Below are 22877 nucleotides of genomic sequence, written 5' to 3' on the forward strand. Positions count from 1 at the left end.
AAAATTGGAAACCATGTAAGAAAACATTTCTTCCACTCTGAAGAATGCAGTAACACAAGTAACAAAGGCTGATACTTCTCTCTGAAGGACAAACACAGAAATAGTAACATGAAGTACTTTATAAAAGCTTTTAAGTAGTTGGGAAGGAATTTGGAATGCTTTGCTTTATTTCTTCATGAGATACTTTGAATGATCTAGAAAGCCTGTGGAAACTACCTCTTAAAAGTCAACATCTCATTTCAATGCACTTTGTAACACTGGCAGCCTTGGCCATTGTGGGAAAGGAGCCACAAACAGTTCCTGGTATTTCAGTCCTGGACATGAACCAGGCCATTTACAGTGTTCTTGGGGTCACTGGGAGCAGTTCCACTGGGCAAGCTGAGTATCTGAAGAGTACTTGCATGGCTAAGATACAATACTCAACAACACACTGTTGACAGTGGAGGAAATGGGTTCTGCTTGCTGACCACAAGCTTCTGATGCTGATGGGATATGTAGCCTTTAATGTGACCCTGGAAGAAGGAGAAAAAAAGCAGGGTTAGTACTTAGAGCTGGTAACACAATCCCTACAACCCAAGCAAACACCTAACCATAGCAATAACCATAAGCTAACCACAGCAAAGCTGTTTATGCTCATTCACCACTGCACTACTGTACTTAAATATCCATCAGGGTCCAGTTTAGGTAACTGGGTCACCTTGGAGAGCAAGCACGAAGTCGTAGCCACCACCCTGTTTGTGTACTAAGGGCGCTGTCAGACCGAGAGCCTCTCGTCAGGGCTCCCCATGGGTCTGCTTACACTGCCTCCAAGAGACAGAGCTCTAGAGAAGTGTTTCTAAATTTACTCTTGTTCACTTTAAAATGAGGATTTTAATCAATTAGTATTCCATACCTAATAAACTAAATGACATAGTACTTTCTTTTCAGCATAGTGTTGTAACTGTGAAAGAAATCTACCAGTGACCTAGACTACATCAAATAATGTTTCAGAAACAGAGTACTGGTTAATTTTCTTGCTGTCACTACAATGATGCTTCACCACCTCTGATTCAATAAAAATATTTAGATTTCAAGCTTTTATCCATTTATAAGCAGCTGAGATTCACTTAGAGTAAAACAGAACCAAAGAAATCTGGCTCTATTTTTTTCTAATTTGAGAAGACCAAGAGTCTCCTACTTCAAATGCAGAACAAATCTTTTTGGTGCCACTTGAAAGATTTGTATTTTTAAATCAATGTTTCTGCATATATAGAAATATCAGTATTGGATTTGTAATGTGAAATTCAATTTTAACTGATTCCTGCAAAAAAAGGCAGGAACTAGAGGAAGTCCTCAGGGCAAATGAAAACATTTCACTTTGAGCACAAGTCTATTAAAAAAAAAAAAAAACCACAAGAAAACCGGGGATTACTGCTGTGTTTTTTGTCATAAACCATTATTCTCTATCTAAAATTTTTCAATGTCAGAAGTGTGGAAGCACCAGACAATGAGTGGTCAGCACTTACCAAATATATGAGGTTAGCTAAAATACACTGGACTTCATCAATATCAACATCATCTACTTGCATGAACTTCAGAGCAATCAGAAAAGCATCTAGAGATAGCTGATGAGTTTTGAGTAGTAAATATCTGAAAGAAACAATAGGAAAATGTTGAGAAATAATCACTTAAAAATTCTGTTTCTTAGAAAAACAGCCTTTCTACAATAAATTCACCTTAACATGAAGTCAGAGAGAAGTAAGGAGCATATACAATTCTACCCCAGTCCCAGGTGAAAGCATATTAAATCTGCTTTTGCAAAAATGTAGGTTTTGTTATGCTTACACTTTCTTGAAGAGATTCCTGTATGTGATGATTTTCAGCTTCTCAAGGATAAGAAAGATTCCACATCGAATAAAGAAGGTCTCATGCTTTGTCAGAGCATCATTCAGAAGGAGAAGATTTCCTTCACTGCAAGGATAAAGAAATGAAAAAGTGAGAAGGCCTCACACCAATGAGAAAAGAAAGTATGACTTGGTAGGAATATGCCTCCCCTGCCTTCCTCAATCACCCCAGAGAAACACCTTTTACTCAATATTTTTTGAACACAAAGCAGAAAAGCAAGCATCATACCTCACAGACTTAGTTACTTCAGCAAACTGCATAAGGTCATACTTTTTTAAGAGCTGAACTGTTGGCATATGGCCCTGAAAAAATAAACAGTGTCCAAGTTTTCCAGGGTAAGGTTAAATGCATTTTTAATAGAATCTAGTAAAAAAAAAAAATCTAGCTATAAAAAAATTTGTTAAGAGAAAAAAAAGAACCTTTAACCACTTTTTTTTTGTACAGAATAAGAAGTGAATAAAAGTATTTGCAAGACAACCCCCTTGTCCCTCTCAAACACCTCATAGCACAACTCACAATAACTACTGATTTATCATGATTTAGGGATGATTAATACTTAATGTTACGGAACAACTATCAAACTTGTAGAATCAAGATCCTGTGACATGAGGCCTTGGCAAATTCAAATTTTACGTCATGGTTGTATCATCTAATCTACAAACAGAAGAACTGCAGGACTCCCAAGCATTTCCAAAGGAGTATGAGCAGTGCTTCAGCCTTGTCATGTGTTATCTCAGTCTGTAACAGATTTTTTCTTCTCTATGCCTCCAAGCAGAAATAAAAATGTTCTCTCAAAAAATAAACACCACCACCATGCCCCCCTCCCTCCACAGAAAAAGGAAGAGAAAGGTTAAATTAAAGAAACAAAATTCATTCTTATTGTTAGATCAGTTAAGACTGAACCATCTCCAGAATCAAAAAGAAACTGTCTTTTATCCCCTGTGCAGCAAAGATCAGAATGCACATTGACTTGGTCAGACTTTAAATTTAGTTACATCATGCTATGGTGTTGCTAACTTCTTTCCTGGATGAAGGATTAGCTGTGAGCAGAACTGAGCTGCAGGTTTACTGAGAGCTGCTAGGAACGAAAAAAAAAAAAAACAACACACAAGCTATTTTAGTAGTTTGAAGTTAGTGTTCATGTTTGGGCTCTGATTTAAAAAAAGCAACTGTAAATACAATGACCTTTATCTAGTTTCTTTAATGCCTCTTGTACACTAAAACTGCTTTAGAAAAGCCACACTAATTCTGGGCACTAACAGACCAACCAGTTTAAGGCACCCAGTCAGGACTGGGACAAAGCTTTTAGGGAGACGGTTAATAAGTTTTCCTTTATCAACCCTACCACTGATTGATCTGAAAAAAACCATTAAGAAAGTCAACAAATAAAACAAGGAAAACAGAAGCCAATTCTGTTTTCCATACCCACTATACTCCCTCTTTACCCACTTGACACACCAAGGGATTGGAAAGGGAGCACTGAAAGGAAGAAGCAGGGAAGTCATAAACAGGTCAGGGGGAAGATGGAAAATGGCAAGTCAATAAAGGCAGGTGATAACATTCTACATGGGTAACATGGGGTACATGGGTAACTTTGGGAACAGGGCCAGAACAGGAAACTCTAAAATCTACTTCCTGTCCCCTCAGTGACAATTAATTAATACTCAGCATAATCCACTAATTCAGGAATACACAAATGTTAGTACAGCACATGGGAAAGGACAGGAACAAGAAACATGTGCTTAATTCTTTTCATAGAAATATGAAATGATCAAATAGTAACAAGTCTTCACTGACTTTTCAGAACCAAAATGCTCTGCCTCATGACCCTTCTGACACGGTCTTGAATGTGAAAATGTATGAGGTACAAATAAAAAAGCCAAAGACAGGCTGTAGCTGTGGCAAACCCCTCTCAACAGTCCTCAGCCATCTGTTTGCACACTCTTCTTTCTTACACCAGGTGAAAGAGGCAGACAAATTCTGCTTCTAGTGAATCCACACCTTCCCTGGCTTTTGTGTGCAGTTGATCAGCAAAGAGGCACTCTGCTACAAGACAGAAGTCACACTGTTGAGTGCTTCTCCAAAGAATTCAAATACTTCATTAAAGTAGTAAGAGCTGTTTGCAGCCTTAGGAGGGGTGGGAGAAAGGAAGGGAGAAAGGAGGGCTGGGTTGGTTTTGTTTGGGGGTGGGGTTTTTTTGTTTGGCTGTGTTATTTCCCCCCCATCTCCTTTCCTATATTGCTATAAATGACAACTCAACACTTTTTGCCCTCACATAACAAGGTGTGCATATGCTGGCTCTTACAGGGGTAAAATAGCCTCTGAATTCCACTAAGAAAATACTGAGCATCAGTTTTGCAGTCTGCATGTGTACCCCCTTCCCCTTATTTAGGAAAGTAGAACCTACTCACCAGCAACATTTTTACTGGCAGCAAGTAGATCAAAATCATTCTTTTGTTCTTCTGGCTTGATCGATGACAGTGCTCAAAGGCAAATGACAGATACTCTTCAGCTGCAAGCACAAGTAACACCAATCAACCACAAAAATGGATTAAGCTGTAACCCAAATTCTGTGCTCAATGTCTATCTCTCTTGAACACATAACATTTGAAATTGTATAAAAAAAATCACGCCACTCAAAATACATAAAGAAAAATTGGAGATTCACACAAAATACAAAGTATTACCAGAAAGGTAAGTTCTCCTTCAAAAAGTCAAAAGAAAACTTGTCAAGATCTTGATGTCAGACATTACAATTAAAGTAATATTGGAACTTTCAGCTCATATCAGTAATATGATTGTGCTCCTACTACAGAAGCAGAGAATCTCAAGAAGTGCTGATAATACACTCTATTTCCTAAATTTAGATTAGGTTCTTCAAGAGATGAAAGCTGAATGCAATGCCCACATCTCTTGAGCTGCAGAAATGTCCCAGTGAGACCACACAGCATAACAGCGTGAAAATCTCTCAGCAGCTTCCACCAACAGAGAAAAAATGATAAGCCTGAAAGGCAGCACACACTGTTTGGAGTAATAGCCAGCTCCAGAACAGATGTTGGTCAAGGGCTTCAGTTAATGATGAAGCTGTACACCTTAGCTCTAGAAGCATTTCTCTTAGTGAAATCTATTAGAAATCTAGGAAACGCAGTTTGTACATCTTCCAAAAATCAATGGATCAAGAAACTACACTTTGCTACACTACAGTTTGCTGAAGATTTCCTACGTGGCACATAGCAACTTGAAGAGTTGAAGACTCCTCTGCAAAACTTTTACAAACCTATTCTTATGGGTGCTCACATATTTTGTAATGCACAGACATAATGCGTAAGACTGTAGGGAACCTCACTGACACAAATATTTTAAAGCTGGGCATACACTACCATTAGAAGTGTCATGTAACCTCATCTCTGTTTCAAGTCAGCCTGTGGGCCTTGGACCTTTCAGCATGACTTTTCCTTTGATCAGTGCAATTCTGAGTCACACACACACAACTTCAGCAAAATTTCATGCCAAGCAGCAAGACTTTAAACGTGTCTTACTGGCACACAGTACCTTGCTTAAAGTCACTGTCAAACATGGCCTTGCGTCCAACATAGTATTTGTACGTAACTCTCTGTGCCATACTATACTCATCCTTCAGATTTGAGCTGTCAATTGCTCTAATTAAGGGCTTACAGAGATGGAGCTTGTTGATCTGTTAAAAAAAATAGCATTTTAATCAGTGTAGATAGATGGTATTATATAAAAAGTAGGGTGGGTTTGACTTAGAATATGAAATACAAAACACAGCTTACCAGACTTGAACCCTACCTTAAAATAAATTTTAAACAGCTGATTCACAAGAAACAACATGCCCCACTTTTTCGAGTCTTCAATGCCTGCTCGACTGTCATAAGAAAAAAGAAAAAAACTGCTAGTACTGAACATTGTAAGAAAATAAAGACTTTTTCCTCACGGTAAATTCATTCCATAGATATTCACTCCATAGCATTTTCAAGGTAAACATAGGTGTAGCTCTGCTATATATTTTCTCAACATAATGAAAAGATGTCATGCAGAACACTATTAATCTGCATCAGGGTCCTCATTCCAGTCTGCAGATAACACACACAGCAGTGGCTTATACTTGATATGACCTAGAAAGACCTAGAAAAAATCATTTTTTCCACTTCAGAAGTGTTAAAATTGCTAACACTGGAAACCAGAGCCACCTCTTTTCTATCTAATTTATTCTAATGGAGCAAACTTCACAACTAACAAGGCACAGAACCATTAATCACCTTTCCCGAGAAACAGGGACATAATCAGTCCCTCCCAACCATACCTGCTAGGAATGCTAAACCTGAAGTCAAGGCTCTCCCTCTGTAGTTAATAGTCAAGAGAGAACAGACAATAAATGAGAAGAGACAAGCCTCAGAAGCGCTCATTCTGAGACCCATATATGGTCTAAGTAAGCAGGAAAATCTAAAGCAAAGTTCATTAATTTCTCAGTAATTTACTAGTGCAAATCCAACGGAGGGTCTTTCACTTACGTGTCACTGGCACAGACTCGAAAGCAGCCCATCAGCAGCTCTGCTGCTTTTTCCAACATGTCACCAACTTTGCTTTTCCCTTTCTTCACAAGCTGCTGATCTGCCTAGCAAGAAATGATATGCAATTCTACATCATAGTTCACAGGGCTGCAAAGTTTAGTTTTTTAATTTGGCATTTTATAAAGTATTATAGCAAGAGATCTGTGATGGCTGCTATCTCCCAAATCTAGAAGGCAGTCAAGTTCCCAGAACAAAAGAAAACACTTGGAGAGGCTCCTGGACATGTACCAAGCCCGAGGTAGAGAAGGACAGTCCTTGGAAAATAGGATCACTATTACCTTTAGTATCACTCAGCTTAATACAGGTCTCAGAAACCTAAATTCAGGTTTAACACCTGAATTTGAGCACTAACACTTCAACTCAAGCGTACAAAGACCAAGAGCCTGGAAAAAATTATGGAGTTTGAGTCTTAGAATTTATAATTTCGTTTCTCTCCATAGCCACAAAGACTAGATTTTATTTCTAAACCATATTCAACAGTTTCCAGTAGTATCTCACACTGCTGGGACCTGGGACTTCGAGAAGAAAGATAAAACATATGTTACAGCAGCAAGAGGAAATAAAATAATTCAGCTGTAAAGATATGTGAAAGATCCACACACTGACTAATGCAGAACTTCAAGAGAAAAAAAATAGCAAGTAGATGTTTATTACATGCTTTCTAGAATGTTTTATTATAGTGTTTGCATTCTCACTAGCTGAAACATAAATAAAAGAAGTGTAAATGCATCCTGCTGCAGAAGTCTTCTGAAACCAGATCCTCTGAATACACTAAGGTTAGAAGACAGAGTTGAAACACTTCCAGCATGACTGATTCAACACTACCCTTTCTCATGCATCTCAGAGATAAGGATTTCCCTCATTCAAACTGAGAACTGAGACTTGTTGCAGAACAGTCACACACACAAAAAATACTCCCTGTGCAAGCATTCCACATGTGGTTTTGTGGGTAGGTGGGCATGAGAGTGATGAGGGGATGAACACTGAAAAGACTGGATATTGTCAACCCTAGCCTCACTTGAACTAGCTTCAACTCTTCGGGTGAAGTTACTACGAACAAAATCGCAACTCTGCCACTTACCTTGGCCTAGAAGTTCTCAATAGATCCCTACACAAGCTACTTCAATTCACCAGCCTGAGAAAAACAATGTAAATTTGGGGATTATTAGCATGTCAGCAGTTGTATGGGCTCACCAAGGGCTTCAAAGAGCATCAGAAGTGATGCACACTTCTGGAAAAGGGGAGCAGAGAGTTCCCTCTTCAGATCTGGTGAATGGTTAGATCAGCTTGGTTGTCTGTGATACCTCCAATTTCCACCAAATCCCAGGGATAACATGGGAGTAGTGACTTCTGCATGCTACTCAATAAAGAAAATATTTATCCCTTCATAAGTTCTAAGCAACTGGTGGGGGTTGCATTCAGGTCCTCAGAGCTCCTCTTGTTCTGTCTCCAAATAGGAGGTGGACAGATCTAGCAACCTCATTTTTCAACAGGACTGGATGAATTTAGTGTGTCAACAAAATCCTAAAGTATGAGTTAATGAGAACTGAGCAAAATTAGACTGTGTAATAAGCTCTTTAAAAATATTTCTATTATGGAAATACCAAACAGATAAAAGTAATGAGGCTGTTAATCAGATCTACTTACATTATTAGCAAAAATTCGAAGATCAAGGGCTACAGAATACATAATAGGTAAGGCCCTGGGAAAGAAAATCATAGTATACTTAGTAGGTGCAAATCAAGCAATAACTAAGACATGAGAAACAGGCATTTTTTTTTGTCAGTTAGTCATACAATTAGAAAAGTATGTATTAATTTCTTAATGAAGACGGATGCACTTCTTAAAAGGACAGTTCTTCAAGATCTCAGCATTTCAGAAATCCTACACTACTACAATACACTACCATAATTACTTCTAAAGTCTTTTTTACTGTGGCTTTAATAAAATTCCCCTTCTCTTTGAACAAATCCTTCATGTATTTACATATGGACCATTCTATGTAATTAAGCTCAGATGTTTATTTTTCACACTTTGGACATGAAAACTCAACCAGGCAACAAAGCAAATTAGGCTTGATTTTAGCATCACTGAAGATAAATAAAACTATAGGTATAATTTAAGTTTGACTCCAACTGTATTATACTAGGAAAAGAGGAGTCTATTTTCTAGTAGCTTTCTACCATGTACTCACCAATTTTCTTCTTTATGTGCCTGAAATGCTCGCAGGAAAGACGTATTGTATTTAGGAAAATTTAAAATGCCATGAAAGGAAGCACAGATTTGAGAAACAGCTTTTCAGTGGTACCATATATGACTTCATGAAAGACTAGAAATCAAAACACCATCAAGAAGTTGAGGAGCTGAGTTGCACTATGGAAGAATGTGAGCACAGGCATGCACTCCTTTGAGTGGCAGCAGCAGTAAGAAACACTGGCCAGAGATAAGATAGAAGCTTCTTTATCATTATCTTCCCCTCCAGCCAAGTACAAACTGCAAGGTATTATAATGATTTGAGACTCTCCTATGTTCTGGGAGAAATTAATAATCTATTTTAGAGCCGAGTAAAACATTCTTTCTTAGCCCTATAGAAAGCTGGAAGAAGAACGTATCTGGATTTCCTTGCTTAGAAGCCTAAACAACTGAAGTGTATTGGGAAGATCACATTTTATTAGATTTTCAAAAACCATAAAGAGAACTTATTCTACAAGAAGTTAATCTGAAAACAATATGCAAGATTTATGGAAAAGGATATTGGACAATAACTGTTTGGCATTTGTATGCTTCTACGAAGTCATGGTTTGCAACAGCATAAGTACACCTGTCAAAGAAAAGGTACATTAGTGCATCAGAAAATATACATAAATGAAATATTTATTTTTGTGTCCTACCAGGCATGAAGTTTTACAGTTTATTTAAGGCACAAAGAAATACGACTAGAAGCATTCCAAAAAACTGGCACAAATATTTAATAGAGCACTAAGCTTGATAACTGTAGAAAACAGATCCTAGAGATGAATAGGTATTTATTTTATATAAGCTCATGCTTATTGAAACTGTCACTAAGATTAAATTTAAAAAACACAAGATTGTTGAGAGAGACTCAATGCAGAAAATTATTTAGTAAAAGCCTCATAGAATTACTTAGATACTAAGCTCTCTTAAGAGTACTTTTATGATTAAAATTCCCTTCTAAAATATTTATTTCCCTTACTTATTTCACTCTAAATTCTTGTGCAGCTAGTAGGCAGAGGGGAAACAGCAAGCACTGACACCAAAGCTGTGCCAATGGCCATACACAGATGACAGCCAGGTACATAGAGCAAATTTTATATGGAGAGGAGAAAGAAAGTCTCTATTTCCTGCAATTCTAGCCTTATTTATAAGAGTGTAAGCCCTTTAAAATAGGAAAGTAAACTTAAGGATATCCCTCCCTATCTCTGCTGTACACCTCACAACTGCCTTTACATTCTGGGCCCATCTTTACCTTAAGTGGGCTGCAAACATTTCATCATATGGTGATTCCAAAACTTGTTGACACTTCTCCTCTGGAGATGGAAGCTGAGTGTAGAATAAATCAATAAAACATTAAATTAACATCCAATGCACCAGAAACAGAACATCACATGCATATTTTCTCATGGCAGTTCTCACAGATATGCCAGGGTTGGAAGGGACCTCTAGTATGCATCTACCAGAACTTTAAATTACATTACCAATCATATCCAGAGTAATGAATTGCTGGTGTGCATTCTGTCTCCAGAACCTGAACAGAGCCAGCCTTTAATAAAAGCATCCAAACCACACAAACACCAGGCCCTTACTACCCACTGGTTTTTTGTCTATAGTGCCTTCCATGCTGTTATGCTACTAACTAATGCAGACCTAGTCAGAAGCGACATTCAAAACTGTATCTACCCAGAAAAAAATTCAAAATGGGACACAAAGACCCAAAAGCCTTGTAAGAAGAAAAGAGAAGCAAACCTACATGGAGATCCCACCTCAGCCTGTGAAACAGATTTCTAAGGTTTCTCTCCAATGGAAAGGAACACACATATAGAGCTAGGAAAACTGAAAGTAAAACAAAAGGTCAAAATACAGATCCTCACCTGTAGCCTTGGGTTTGCAACATGTGGATGTTTAAATGATACTAATTCTGCACAAAAGGTACCATCTCTGGTCTCAATGGCTTCTTGCACCTACCAAAATAAACACTCACATTACAGAATAAAATCCAGCAACAAGCACACAACATGTTTACAGAACTACAGAAGCCACCACCTAGTTACCATGTTCGTACATATTAATATCAAATCAAATGTGAGTTTTTAAAGGCTTAAAACTGAATAAATAATTTCCTATTTCCAATACACCTGTTGTTCAAAAAGGTCTCAGGGAGAAGGTAGAGAGAACACCATCATGTTTTTTTCCTTATTTGTAGGATGCAAGCATACATATGTACATGGGTTTAGCACTGTAAAACAGCAGATGGGAGCCAGATTTGGTCAAGCGTTTTAAAATTCCAGCTGGACATCAAACATGGATGCAAAGATGCAAACTTTGAGAAATGCTTTAAAATGAAGATTTAACATGTACATATAATTCCAAAGGCAATGTCTGATATTAGACTGATATTCCATCTGTACCAAATGCTTTTGAAGCCTGCTAAGACTGTAAATGTTATATTCTGTGGAAGAATGGTTTAATCCTGCTTCCTACTAAAGATAACTCCTTGTAAAATCAGTCTGCTTGAACAGGTTATTGTGACATCAAGGTGGAAATGTATTCAGTTATGGAGGTAGTTTCAGGTATTACTTCTTAAGAGTTTCCTTTGTCATATTTTTGTGTCCCAATATGAAAAAAGTATCTTTTTGATGTATGGAATACTCATACCAAATGGGAAAAAAACCCATAGAATAAAATAGCAACAAAAGAGGGAAAATCAACTGTTGAAACTCTTTCAGAAATTTGTGTCTAGCTTTTATTTCAGGAAAAAGAAGAGCTAATTTTACATTTGCAAGATACTTTTTCATACTGAATGTCCAATGGAGTGTCAACCAAACAAGACGTAGACTTTTCAGAGCAGACCTCTGTCCTGGGAGATCTCAGATGCTCCATTTTTGGAGACTAAAACCCAAACACTTACTTTCTTTTTGTGCCTTAACTAATGGCAGACGAAGTAAGATGGTACCAGTGACGAGAATACGATGGTCCTGCAAGAACCACCCAGAGTGGAGACACAAGGAGCTTGTCACTGACAGCTCCATCCCGCTGGAATCCCGGCGGCTCCGCTCCTGCACACATCCTCCACGACAGACGCGTGTCCGCATCCGTGTGCGCCTCCGAGCCCTCTATCCCTCGAATCCTGAGCTGCACTGGCTCCTGGACACGCACAGAGCCCACCGTGGCGCTTCTCACAAATCAGTTACCTCAGAAACGCCCACGCTTTTCAGGCATTCCGGCTGTACATCCTGGGCACTCAGACGGTGTGTGCTTCATGCACACTGAACAAATCTATTTCCCCACCGCATCACTCATCCTACGCTGATTTATTTCTTAACCAAGGAACCATATTTACAGCACACAAAAACACACCCGCATACTCAAACAGGGCCCACAGACTAATTTAAAAAAAAATTTAAAAATCTTGCTTACTTGCTGCAAGTACTGATTAATGGTGATGTGCGCCATTAAGGGGCAAGGAGATGAGGCGGACGCCCCGCACCGGTGCCACCGTGCAAGCCCCGGATCCCCCGGATCCCCCGGATCTCCCGGAACTCCCTCCGCGCTTCCGGATCCCGGCGCGTCCCAGGGCGGCGGGAACGGCCCTGAGCGTCACGTGACAGCCCCAGCGGCCGCTGCCCCGCCCACCGCGGGTACGGGGCGTGGCTTCCCTCGGGCAGCCAATAGGAGTGAGCGTGGGCGCGCGGCAGCGGTAACCCGCGCGCGCCCGTTGTCGCTGCCAGCCGTGCTGGCCCTGGTACCCTCGGCTCGGCCAGGAGGCGGGCGCTGCCGCCGCGTGGCAGGACGCTCCAGTTACTTCCCCAGGAGAGCTATGGAGGCTCGCCTCCCCTATCTCCTCGCTAGCTCCGTTGCGCACGGGGAGCGCTGGCGAGGGGTCGCGGTGAACTTGGGTCGAAAAAGTTGAACTGAGCATTAAACTCCCGAGCAGGTTGACTCCTAAAGGCACTGACGCCGGGGAGATGTGTGAGACAAGGACGTGCTCCATGTTCGTGCAGGCTGGGCTCGGTTGGGTTTGGCAGGTGCCGGTGAGCAGGGCGCGGGCGGACTCTCGGGATGGTGGCTTTTGTGGGCGGCAAGAGCGGCTGCTCCTTGGCTTTCGTTCCGGCCACCCTTCGGCGGCTACCAGCAAACAGCCAGGGCAAGCAGGGGACACCGAGGGGCTGCTGCCGCCGGCGGCAGGCTGTCCCGGCCCGGGAGCCATCTTGTGAGCGGGGCTGGCGCTGCCCGAGCGCCGCGGGCCGCCCGGACTCGGGAACGGACTCGAACCCGAACCCGGACCCGCACCCGAGCCGGCCGCCGGGGCAGGCGGAGACGGGCGCCTCTCCCCCGGCGGCCCTTGGCAGCCGCCCGCCGGCACTGGGGGAGGGCAGCTGGGTGGTGGCGGCGGAGGAGGAGGAGGGGAGCGGAGGCGGGGACCAGCCGGCCCCGGCCCGGCCCAGCCCAGCGCGTTGCCCCGGCCGGACACGGCGCCCGGGGCGGAGATGGCGGACGAGCCGCAGAAGAAGTCGCACTTGTCGGCCTTGGTGGGACACACGAACGGGCTCACCAAGCCCGCCTCGCTGACCGCCACCCGCTCTACGGGAGGAGGAGGCGGAGGCGCGACCGCCTCCTCCAAGAAACTCGTGATCAAGAACTTCAGAGGTGGGTACGGGGCAGGCCGGGCCCTCTGTCCTGGCAGGTGCGCTCGGCCCGATCTTTGTTTACTGCGGCCCCGGCCGCTCCCCGCCCCTTGCCCGCGGCCGGGCCCCGGCGCCCTGTCGGAGAGGGGCGGCTGCCGCGGGGCTGATAACGCCGCCGGGCTGATAACGCGGCCGGCACCGTGCCCGTGTAAGGGCTCCTGGGGACACGCGTGGGGCTCCGTGCGCGGGGCCAGCGGCCGTAGGGAGCGGGCAGAAAGCCACCGTAGTGTCAACGCTGATGAAAGCCAGGCGAGGGTGGTTGCCTCGCTAAAAGTAACTCGGGCGTCAAACACAGCGGCTGGGGGGTGAAGCGCGTCGTGCAAAGGCTCGGGGGGGATTAGTGACCCCTCTGAGTGTGCCAGACTTACATCGCCAAGAGCACAGTGGCTTGGCAGAACTTGATGGAGCAGCAGGGAGAGAGACGTTGCTGCAGGCTCTCGTTGCATGGCCATTTTCAAACTACCCGTGTCTTACTTCACAGAAAGACCCAAATTACCAGATAATTATACTCAGGACACCTGGCAGAAACTTAATGAAGCGGTGGGAGCAATACAGAGTAGCATTTCTATTAAATACAACCTTGAAGAGCTCTACCAGGTAAGCTACATAAGGTTTTGGTTTTGTTTTTTGCAAATAAACTGCTTTGACACACATAATGTATTTTGATTTCTTAAAAGGGGATTGAATAGTTTGCTACGTACTCTGTTTCTAATCAGTTTTTGTATATCAGTTCCTCGGAGAGCTGCCAGGAACTGGGCCCATGAAAAAGCAGTTTCTGCTGGGAGTCACAGAAAGCTATTCCTGGGCAGGGCTGAGATCTAAGTCTTAGTATCTTCAATACTCTGCCCACTCAGCATGCTGAAAACAGGATGTTACTCTAACAGGGTTATGAAGTTACATATTATATGATGATTTTTGTGCATGCTGTGGTTTCTTGTAAACAGTAATGTTGAAGTATTTGATATTATCGCATTATACTATTACACTTATATACCTTTTGGGGAATTAAAAAGGAATTTTGATTGAGCAGCCAACAAACTGTCACATTTCAGGTTATTGTTACATTTTCATAACAATCAAGATCTTAGTTTTTTGGTTCAGGTGATGAAAAAGCATTTCTGGAACACCTGGACTACTGGAGCAGGGGCTAGGGCGGGTAAAAGAGAGATGGACTCCTGAGCCATTTCTCTACTTTCTCCAATTATATGTGGTTTAGTTCTATGTTATTTCAGATGTATGTGCTTTGAGGTATTTAGCTGAAGTAGCAGCTTTTTAGAGTGATCATGCTATAAAAGATTACTGATGCACTAAATTGTGCTACATAATAATATGTTATGAGTTTTTTGTGGGGGCAGGTGTTAGATCTGCAGGTTGTTGTCCTTGCCAGATCAGGACTGAAAATATTACTATGCACACCTAAAGTTTTCTAAATGTGTAGATGAGGTGCAAAGGGGGGACTGTGAGAGAGGAGAAGGCCAGTAGTCCGTACTGGGTCCCTGTTCAAGATGATCAGGATGGATTTCAGAACTGACTATACTTACCTCTTTAGTTAGGGTATGTAATATATGGGTCTAAAGTAGCTGATTATGTAAATGTATATTGACTTAAAGTAATTATTCCCTTTAAATGGAAAACTTGATTGTAATATATTTATCTATTAATACTTGCAGATTTGCAGAGTTTGAATGACATAATGCATTTTATTGTTTTAAATTCAGCATTTGAAAAACCCTGCTTTTTCATGTCTAGCAAAAAAAAAAAAAAAACAAACCAAAAACCAGCCCACAGATGCTTTGAGTGTTACCTAACTTGTTTTCAGAGGCTCAGAAATGAGATTATAGTAATAAGTCTATGAAATCACTAGGGTACATGCTTGAGTTTTGGCAGAAGAGGAGAGATATTTCAGATAAACTGTGAAGGGTGAACTGCTTGCTTTTTCTCTTTGCCTGCTTATTTGTAAAAACTGGGCAAGGCTGGTCGAGTAATCCTTAGGGCAGCAAATCAGGAAGATTTCTGCACAGTGGGTGGTGGTGCTCGGTGTGCCTGTGCACAGACAGGTTTTACTCTCCTGCCAGAGGAATAAAAGATGAGGTTCAGCATCCATTGGAAACCTGATCTGTATTTACAGGTCATTTTTACTGCCTGGTGAGCACTGGGTCATCCACAGGGGAAAATATCTCTGGGTGCATCAGTTTTTACTATCAGGCCTTTGTGGTGGTTTTTGGGGTTTTTTTGAATCTTTATCTGACACTATGGGAAGAAGTGAGAGGCCTGCTAGAGTTCAGTGCACTCAGTGGGCTGGTGTACCAGCCTACAGCTGAACCTTCTGATTTATTTATTTAATTTGGCACAGTGGCTGAGAAGAAACTGAAGAACAATGATGAGGCTGTGTGGGAAACCTGAAGGATACTCCTTTCCAGGCATTAGAGGCAGCATGGAATCAGGCTTGAAGGTGCTTGGCAGAAATGTCGTCAGTGAGCAATGGGAGGGTGGCAGCCAGTTTTTTGTGACTAAAATAGAAATGATGTCTGGGATTGGTGGTAGATTGCACAGGTTTTGATAGAAGTAGCTTATACTTGATGGGATAGAGAAAGTGGGGCAGTACAAAGAATTGCAGAATGAGGAGTGAGTGATAAAAATAATGGAAAAAGAAAATTACCTTTGCAGTGAGGTCCTAAATAACCTGAAGTGGGGCAGCGCTGCCCTTCTGGAGGACATAGAACAGGACAATGTAGCAGCAAAGGAAAGATAGTAGAGCAATGAAGGAAAAAATTATGAGAGTCCTGACCAGACTTATAGTTGGATGGGTGGATAGGAGTGGCTGTAGCATTATCTGCAAAGTGATTGTTTGAATACTGTTTGTTGCAAGTTACTGTTTTACTTACCTTAAGACCAGATGAAAAACATTATAGGCACCGTGTTATAGTTTTGTTTATTTGCATGATTTAATGTTGTATCAAAATTGTGGAGGCCATTTTAATGTGCATTTATATAAAATTAGATTAGGCAGGTTAGAATCCTCTGGAGCAGAGGAGAACATTCTTGGGCCAGTTTTAGTTGCCCGGGTGACATAGTGCTTTAAATCCTTGGCAGTGTCCTGTGCAGCATTGCCTCATAATATAACAGCAGTTGATATTAATATAGTGACCACCCGAAGATTTGGTTTTGGGCAGAATTGGCCTCCCTAGTTAACTAAGGATAAATACTCAACTAAATCCTATCAACTCCCAATAAATAAGTTCAAGTCTTTATGTAATGATTAATGTGGGGTTGGTTATGGGGGTTTTGTTATTGTTTGGGATTTTTCTTAATTATTTTCCCCCTCGGTTTATGTACCTTAGCATGAGTGTGTGAATCAGTGGAAACACTTAAGAAGAAATCAGTTGATAAAAAGACAGGAAAATGGCTATACTCTTTCACCATTTAGACAGACTGGTTGAAATATCTATCTTACAGTTATAAAGAAGTTAAAAATTTTGTTATGGTTGTGTTTCTGCCCCAAAAAAGCACTTATGTGCATACTGAAGGACGCACAAAATGGACCTTCTGGAGGAGTTCTACTGCTGAGCAGTACTGGAGGAGGCAGAATTCTGGTAGTGTTTAACAGCACATCTGAAATATGACCCAGATTGTGATGGTGGATCTTGTTTGTGACACAAAATCTAGCAGAATAAGAGGGGATCAAAATCAGGAAGGATTCCTGAAGTCTTAATTTTTCTTCAGAACTTTGTTTTGATGTTTTGGTTTTATGCACAGCTTGAACATACAATGCTGATTTTTTTTTCTTGTCAGCCTTAATTACATAGACACAAAAATTTAGGTTATTTTTTTGTCTCATTCATAATCCTTTTTTGGTTTTTAGGCTGTTGAAAATCTCTGTTCCTACAAAGTCTCTGCTACACTCTACAAACAGCTGCGACAAGTCTGTGAAGAACATGTGAAAGCACAAATCCTTCAGTTTAGAGAATATCCTTTTGTCATGCGAAAGAGTGGTTAGAATGGTTAGTTTAAATTTTTTTTTTAAACAAGACATTGCAAAAAATGCACCAGTAATTGTCAATGTGTTAAAGAGATTCTTTGACTGCTTACATGTTTTTCAATCAGTCATAGGCAACTTTAGTCATTTGGGTGAATAATTTTTGTGTATTGATGTGTAGCATCCTAGTAAGAATTTATCATTTTAATAGGGATGCAAATTTTACACTAAATCTAGAAAATATCAATAGCACTATGAGATTTCTCAGCAGGTATGAATTTTTGTGGCAAGTGAGTAGTTGTGATGCTTATGGCATCAATAGTTTTAAAAAATCACACTGATTATCAACAACAGTAAAAAAGTTTTCAAACATAGTGCACCTGTTTGACCAAAAATAACTGGTGCTCAATAGTGATGTATCACAGAGGCATTCAACAAGCCTTCACGTATCTTATGTGTACCTTGGGAGGTTCTTGGAAGAGAGCTCTAAGTTCAAGAGATCATTTGGCTGTCTTGGGATGCATAGAAGGATGAAGTTTTATGGTAAATTTCCCCATGGTTTACTGAAGTTACATTGCTGGGCTTTTCATCTGGCTGAGTGGGTCTCAGAAGTGCCTGTAGATCTGTGGACACCTGGCTGTAGCCAGCCCTGTTTCCTGAATCCAGTCAAGTTTTGTGTGCTGCGAAGGTGCTTTATATCATAGGTGTCTTTTGTGTAATAGCCATGGGCTTGCACTTGCTGGAGCAGCAGATGAGTAGTCTGTGTCCACCTTGCTGTCCCCAAATTCCTGGAAAATGCCTTAGCCAGCAGATGACGGATGGAGGGTGCCATATTGAGCAGATATTGCACCACTGAGGCTGCTGGCATTGTCTCCCAGCTCTCTATGGATTTTTTAGCAGAAAATGATAAAGTAGAAAAGAGAGGATAAAGTAGAAAGAAACAAGGGACCAGGGCCCAGAGCAAACATCCTTTCCAGGTGAATGCTTTAAATGTGCTTTGGATTGTGACTCTCAGTTTCTTGGTTCACTGCATTCCCCAGGTAGGTGCCTACACTCAGAATAATTTGGGGTTTTTAATGGTACATAGCACCAACATGGGTTTGGGCTGTGTGGTTTTGATTTTGCTTTTTGTTGGTGGTTTGGGTTTTTTTTAGTCCCATTCATGGCATCTGGCTCCTATATAGCACATTAGTACAGTAGTATTTAACATACCTGGTCTTCGAGAACCAAATCTTAGAGTCTTCTTTAAAGCAGTGTACAACCATCTTTTGCATTCCTGCTTTTTTCAGACTTTAGATGATGTTATAAAAATGTTTCAGAACTAGTGTTTTCAAACTTTGCTTTCACCTTGACCTCTTGACAGGGTGATGGTGGATTGGAGAGTTGAAAATTTAATATTTTCCAGGTGTACCACTTTGTATCCCAAGGACATGAGATCAGATTAAATCAGATTTGGCCAGAATGAGCTGAAAATGATGATAATGTGTGGGAAAGGAAGGTAAAGTCCCATTTAGATTTACTTGTGAGACACATGAGAATTGTATTATTTATAAATAACATTTGGATCTCTTGTGTAATGAAGAAAACTGTAGATTGCTTAGGGTGACCTGGAGATGTATATGAAAAGAGTGGTATTTGGATTTGTTGAGGATTATTTAGAACTGTAACTGCTTTTAAGAGATTAGGGTCACTCCTGTTGTGCTCAGTGTGAACTCATTAAATAAACAAAATAACCTCTCCATCCCTCTCACCTCAGTTGGTGACAAACATGTATTTGATGCTGGTGGGATTTCTTGTTTACATTTATATTAAGATTGCACAGTACAGCCACTAGATGGTATTACTGAAGAGCTGGGAGTGTTATTCCTTGAAAACACAGGGAGGCCTTTTGGAGAACTGCCAGCCACTGTGCTGGGCAGCTCTGCAATTAATGGTTTATCCCTGGCAGGCACAGTAGCATTGGAATATCCTGGAGCAGCTTTGCCTAATGGCTGGCAAAGATCATCTCCAGAATCTGGCCTCTAAAGATACTGGCAAACTAGTTTTCCTTAATGGGTGCTGTACAGATTCTCTGGATAGTCTTTTATTTTTAAAGAAGATAAATAAATGCTGGCAAGATCATTGCAGACAAATGGTAAGTTGAATGTTTGTTCAGAGTACATATCCTTGAGGTGTGAAATCTGGCTAAAATTAGTTTGTCATACTTCTAGCTTGGGACTGCACTTCATCTCCTCCTCCAAGTTTTAGCATTGCTTTTCACTTTCCCCTTTGCTGGCTGAGGGAACTTCTGTTGTTGAAATGTAGGTTCTGTTAACTCTGACTTTCAAAGGTTCATTTAAGGATTGAACATTACTCAGAAATATATTGACACCTTTTTTTCTTTGGGTGGAAAGAAAAACTAACCAAGAAATGCTGAAGTTGTTTGCTGTTCATAATTTTAAGTAATTGGAGAGTCTTTGCTTTTAGATGGCTCCAAGAACTAGGCTAACTTGTGATTTTTTTTTTTTTTTTTTTTTTTTTGCAAAGCAGAGATTATTATCCTGACTATAGAGCTAAGAAACAGAAAGGATAAAGAACTGAAACTTGCTTTCTATCTGCCTTTTTTGTCTTCTACCTCCACAATGATTTATGTTACAGAAAAAAACTCCTCTCTGAAACACACTATGAAAAATGCCCCTTTAAGAAGCCATCATTATAATTCCAAAGTAACATTTTACAATGAGTTTTTATTGCATTGTCACTTAGCTTTGGCTGCAGATGCCCCATATGGTTGAATTTCTATTTTCATTCCTCAAATCCACTGTTCTTTCCTTTCCTGTGAGGTTTGGGCAGAGGTATATGATTTTTGTCTGAATTAGAAATGGAAGGTGGTGGGTGTTATTTGAATTCAGCAGTCTGATTAAAACAGAGTTGAAGATACTGCCTTGAAAATGTAGTTAGCGTGAACCTGTATTTTCATAAAAGGGATTTTGCTGTGGACACAGTTTGCTTTAATTACTTCTAAGCATTCTTTTTTTTTTCTTCCTTAAAACAACAACCTGTAGCAAGTGGCTTTCTTGCCCGTGCGCTGGGTTAGCACTTGTGCTATTTAAGAAAAAAAAATCAGCCTTACTTCTGTTTTACTTTAATATTCTTGGCCAGAATCTATGTCAGCTTGAGAATTGCTTCAGAGGCAATGAAATCTTTTAGGGAAGGAGTAGGTGGACAGCTGGGAATAGAAATCTCTATCTGGCCTGGGGGTGAGTTACTGACATCCGGAGTTAAGCTAATGCTAAACTGGGAGTTGGGCAGCCTTCTTATGAGCAAAGTTAAAAGTGGATTTTGAATGTAAAAGTCTAGCAAGCTACAAAACTACCTCCTCCTCCCACTTCTTTAATTTAAAAAAGAGATAATATATTTTTATACCCTCTTTCAACTGTTGGACTTAATGTCTCTATTTTTCTTACGAATTTTGGCAGCTAACTTTTACTATGAAAAGATCTGTTGCACAGCTTATTACTGTCTCATCTTAAACCTTTGTGTTTTTTTTATTTTAAAGCAAAAAGCATGGCAGCATGCTATTTCAGGGTGTTTACTGACTATATTGGAGGTACTGTTTGAATAGCTTTGTATATCAGTAGTATAAAACTCCTAACAAGCTAATAAACTAGTTAATGGTTATGAATTTGAAAACTGTCTTGGACGTACTTGGGAATACCACCAAGTAATAGTATTAACTTCAATAAATTGCATACCCATAGCTGTACAAGTCACCTTAGAAATTTAAAGTAATTTCTACATCAGTAAATGAGGTGTGTCTCTGTGATGTAGTTTTCCCAAAGTTGTTTTATAATTTAAAATGGAGATGAAGAGAAATTTTTTTCTTTATATATTTCAGATCATGATCAGAAGCATTTTCTTATTTTTGGATCGTACATATGTGCTTCAGAATTCAGTGCTTCCTTCTATATGGTAGGTGTCCATTTAAGTATTCCTATAATCTTTTGAGTATTGATGTGCTATTACATCTGCAAAGACTGAAAAGAAATTTTTTCACATTATATTTGAGCTATATAATAGATCTCTAAATTTTTGTGTGAGTTTATGGAGATGCATGTGTCAGCATATGTGTGTGTCATGTCCTCCTTCCCCAGGAATGTTCACTGTCAAGTGGGGGTAAAAGAAGAAGGTCTGTGAACATGGGCTTAAAAGTCAAGGCTTATCTGTAGCTGTTGCTATCACAGCCTGGGTGAGGCTGAGTCTGTGGGAACCTCCCCTTGACTGCTGCCTCTCACCTAGCACTGGCCAGCATTACTGTAGGTGCTCCTGGTTTTGACAAAATTCAACATTCAGCTTCTTGCTCTGTTTTTATTAAGTAAGTCATATACAGTGACAAGGTGCAGATTCTTTCCAGCTCTGGTCGCTTGATGATGCCTTTGTTCTTTCATCCCACTATGGTCACATCTTTGGGCATTCTGCTTTAAAAGGATCCCCCCGAGGGGGGGAATTTTACATCATTGCCCAAGCAAACAAACCCAAACTTTGCCAAAAATTTCTGAATCTCCCTCCCTGGAAAAAAAAAAAAAAAAAAAAAAGGTACTGAAGTAAGAGCATGTCTGTTCCCTGCCTGGCTGGCTGCTGTGCTCTTGTGAGTTCCTCAGGCTGTCTGAAGAGCTTGCCATCTTTCTACAGCCTCTTGGTTGTCCAGTGGACATCTTTTGTTCCCAGCTCCAGCAGTTTTTCTCCACCTCTTTCTGTTAGGCTTCTTTTTGCTAAACATTGTTGATGAGGTCTGTTCCTACTGTCTTATTTTTCTCCCACTGGGAAAATTCCTTGTATTGAAATCCTGATGCATGTGAAGAAGTCAGAGGTAACAAGTTCTATCTAGGATTGCTCAGTTTTCAATATTTAACAATTAGCTGCTTTGTGGCATAGAGGCACCATTCCTCATCATCTTAGAATGAAACAAGTATTTGATAGAGGCGATAATATCCTAAAGATACAAAGAATTCATTCTTTGAGCAAAACTTAGACATTACACATAGAATGTCTGATCCAGGAAACTTTGTTAAGATTAATGATCAGATTTTTTTTTTTTATGAGCAGAGAAACTTATAGTCTATTTATGTGAAAGTTGGATAGGCTGGTAACAGTTTTTCACTGAAGTGTATGCCTGTGGTAGCATGTGATCTGGTATTTTTAGGATAATTCTTGCTACAGTTTTGTTAGAGGATGGTGTCAAAAAGAGTACACACACCATTAATGTATCTTTTTCTGTGTAATATATATACACTATATATTTTAAACATATTTTTCAAAAGAATCAATGTGACTAATTTTCAATATTCACATAGGGATATGGGGCTGGAGTTGTTTAGAAACCATATCATTAGTGACAAGCAAGTTCAAACCAAGACTATTGATGGGATTCTCCTGCTGATCGAACGAGAACGAAACGGTGAAGCTGTGGACAGAAGCTTGCTGCGGAGTTTGTTGAGCATGCTCTCGGATCTGCAGGTGAGT

At 40.5% G+C, this 22877-nt stretch overlaps 2 protein-coding genes and 1 long non-coding RNA gene across 7 annotated transcripts in view; 1 reads left to right on the plus strand and 2 right to left on the minus strand.

The window, feature by feature from the left end:
• The window catches only part of LOC137468455 (uncharacterized), a 224167-nt gene that overhangs the window by 61769 nt on the left and 139521 nt on the right, over nt 1–22877 (minus strand). The window lies entirely within an intron of this gene.
• Nucleotides 147–12285, minus strand: PCID2 (PCI domain containing 2). 2 transcript variants are annotated; one of them, XM_068180213.1, is made up of 14 exons: nt 12132–12285; nt 10586–10675; nt 9964–10037; nt 9230–9297; nt 8671–8710; nt 8124–8178; nt 6417–6520; nt 5695–5770; nt 5437–5578; nt 4296–4396; nt 2113–2186; nt 1825–1950; nt 1506–1629; nt 147–512 (listed from the first exon to the last, which is right to left on the minus strand). In XM_068180213.1, the coding sequence occupies exons 1-14, from the start codon at nt 12165–12167 to the stop codon at nt 420–422; spliced, it is 1203 nt and encodes a 400-aa protein (XP_068036314.1). In that variant the 5' UTR covers nt 12168–12285; the 3' UTR covers nt 147–419. The 2 variants fall into 2 exon arrangements, with proteins under 2 accessions (XP_068036314.1, XP_068036315.1); XM_068180214.1 differs by lacking the exons at nt 8124–8178; nt 8671–8710; nt 9230–9297; ... (1 more) ...; nt 10586–10675; nt 12132–12285 and having other exon boundaries at nt 5695–5753; nt 6399–6495.
• The window catches only part of CUL4A (cullin 4A), a 34253-nt gene continuing 24485 nt past the window's right edge, over nt 13110–22877 (plus strand). For 2 of the 4 annotated variants that reach the window (XR_010995944.1, XM_068180205.1), the window contains exons 1-6: nt 13110–13361; nt 13881–13996; nt 17262–17365; nt 19440–19509; nt 21253–21326; nt 22709–22871. Coding sequence is in view for 3 of the 4 variants with exons in the window: in XM_068180205.1 (XP_068036306.1) it covers nt 13202–13361; nt 13881–13996; nt 17262–17365; nt 19440–19509; nt 21253–21326; nt 22709–22871 (687 nt within the window). In the remaining variant the exon portion in view is untranslated. The other 2 variants (XM_068180202.1, XM_068180204.1) reach the window with 2 other exon arrangements.

The sequence above is a fragment of the Anomalospiza imberbis genome, chromosome 2 (genome assembly GCF_031753505.1).
Source record: "Anomalospiza imberbis isolate Cuckoo-Finch-1a 21T00152 chromosome 2, ASM3175350v1, whole genome shotgun sequence".
NCBI lineage: Eukaryota > Metazoa > Chordata > Aves > Passeriformes > Viduidae > Anomalospiza > Anomalospiza imberbis.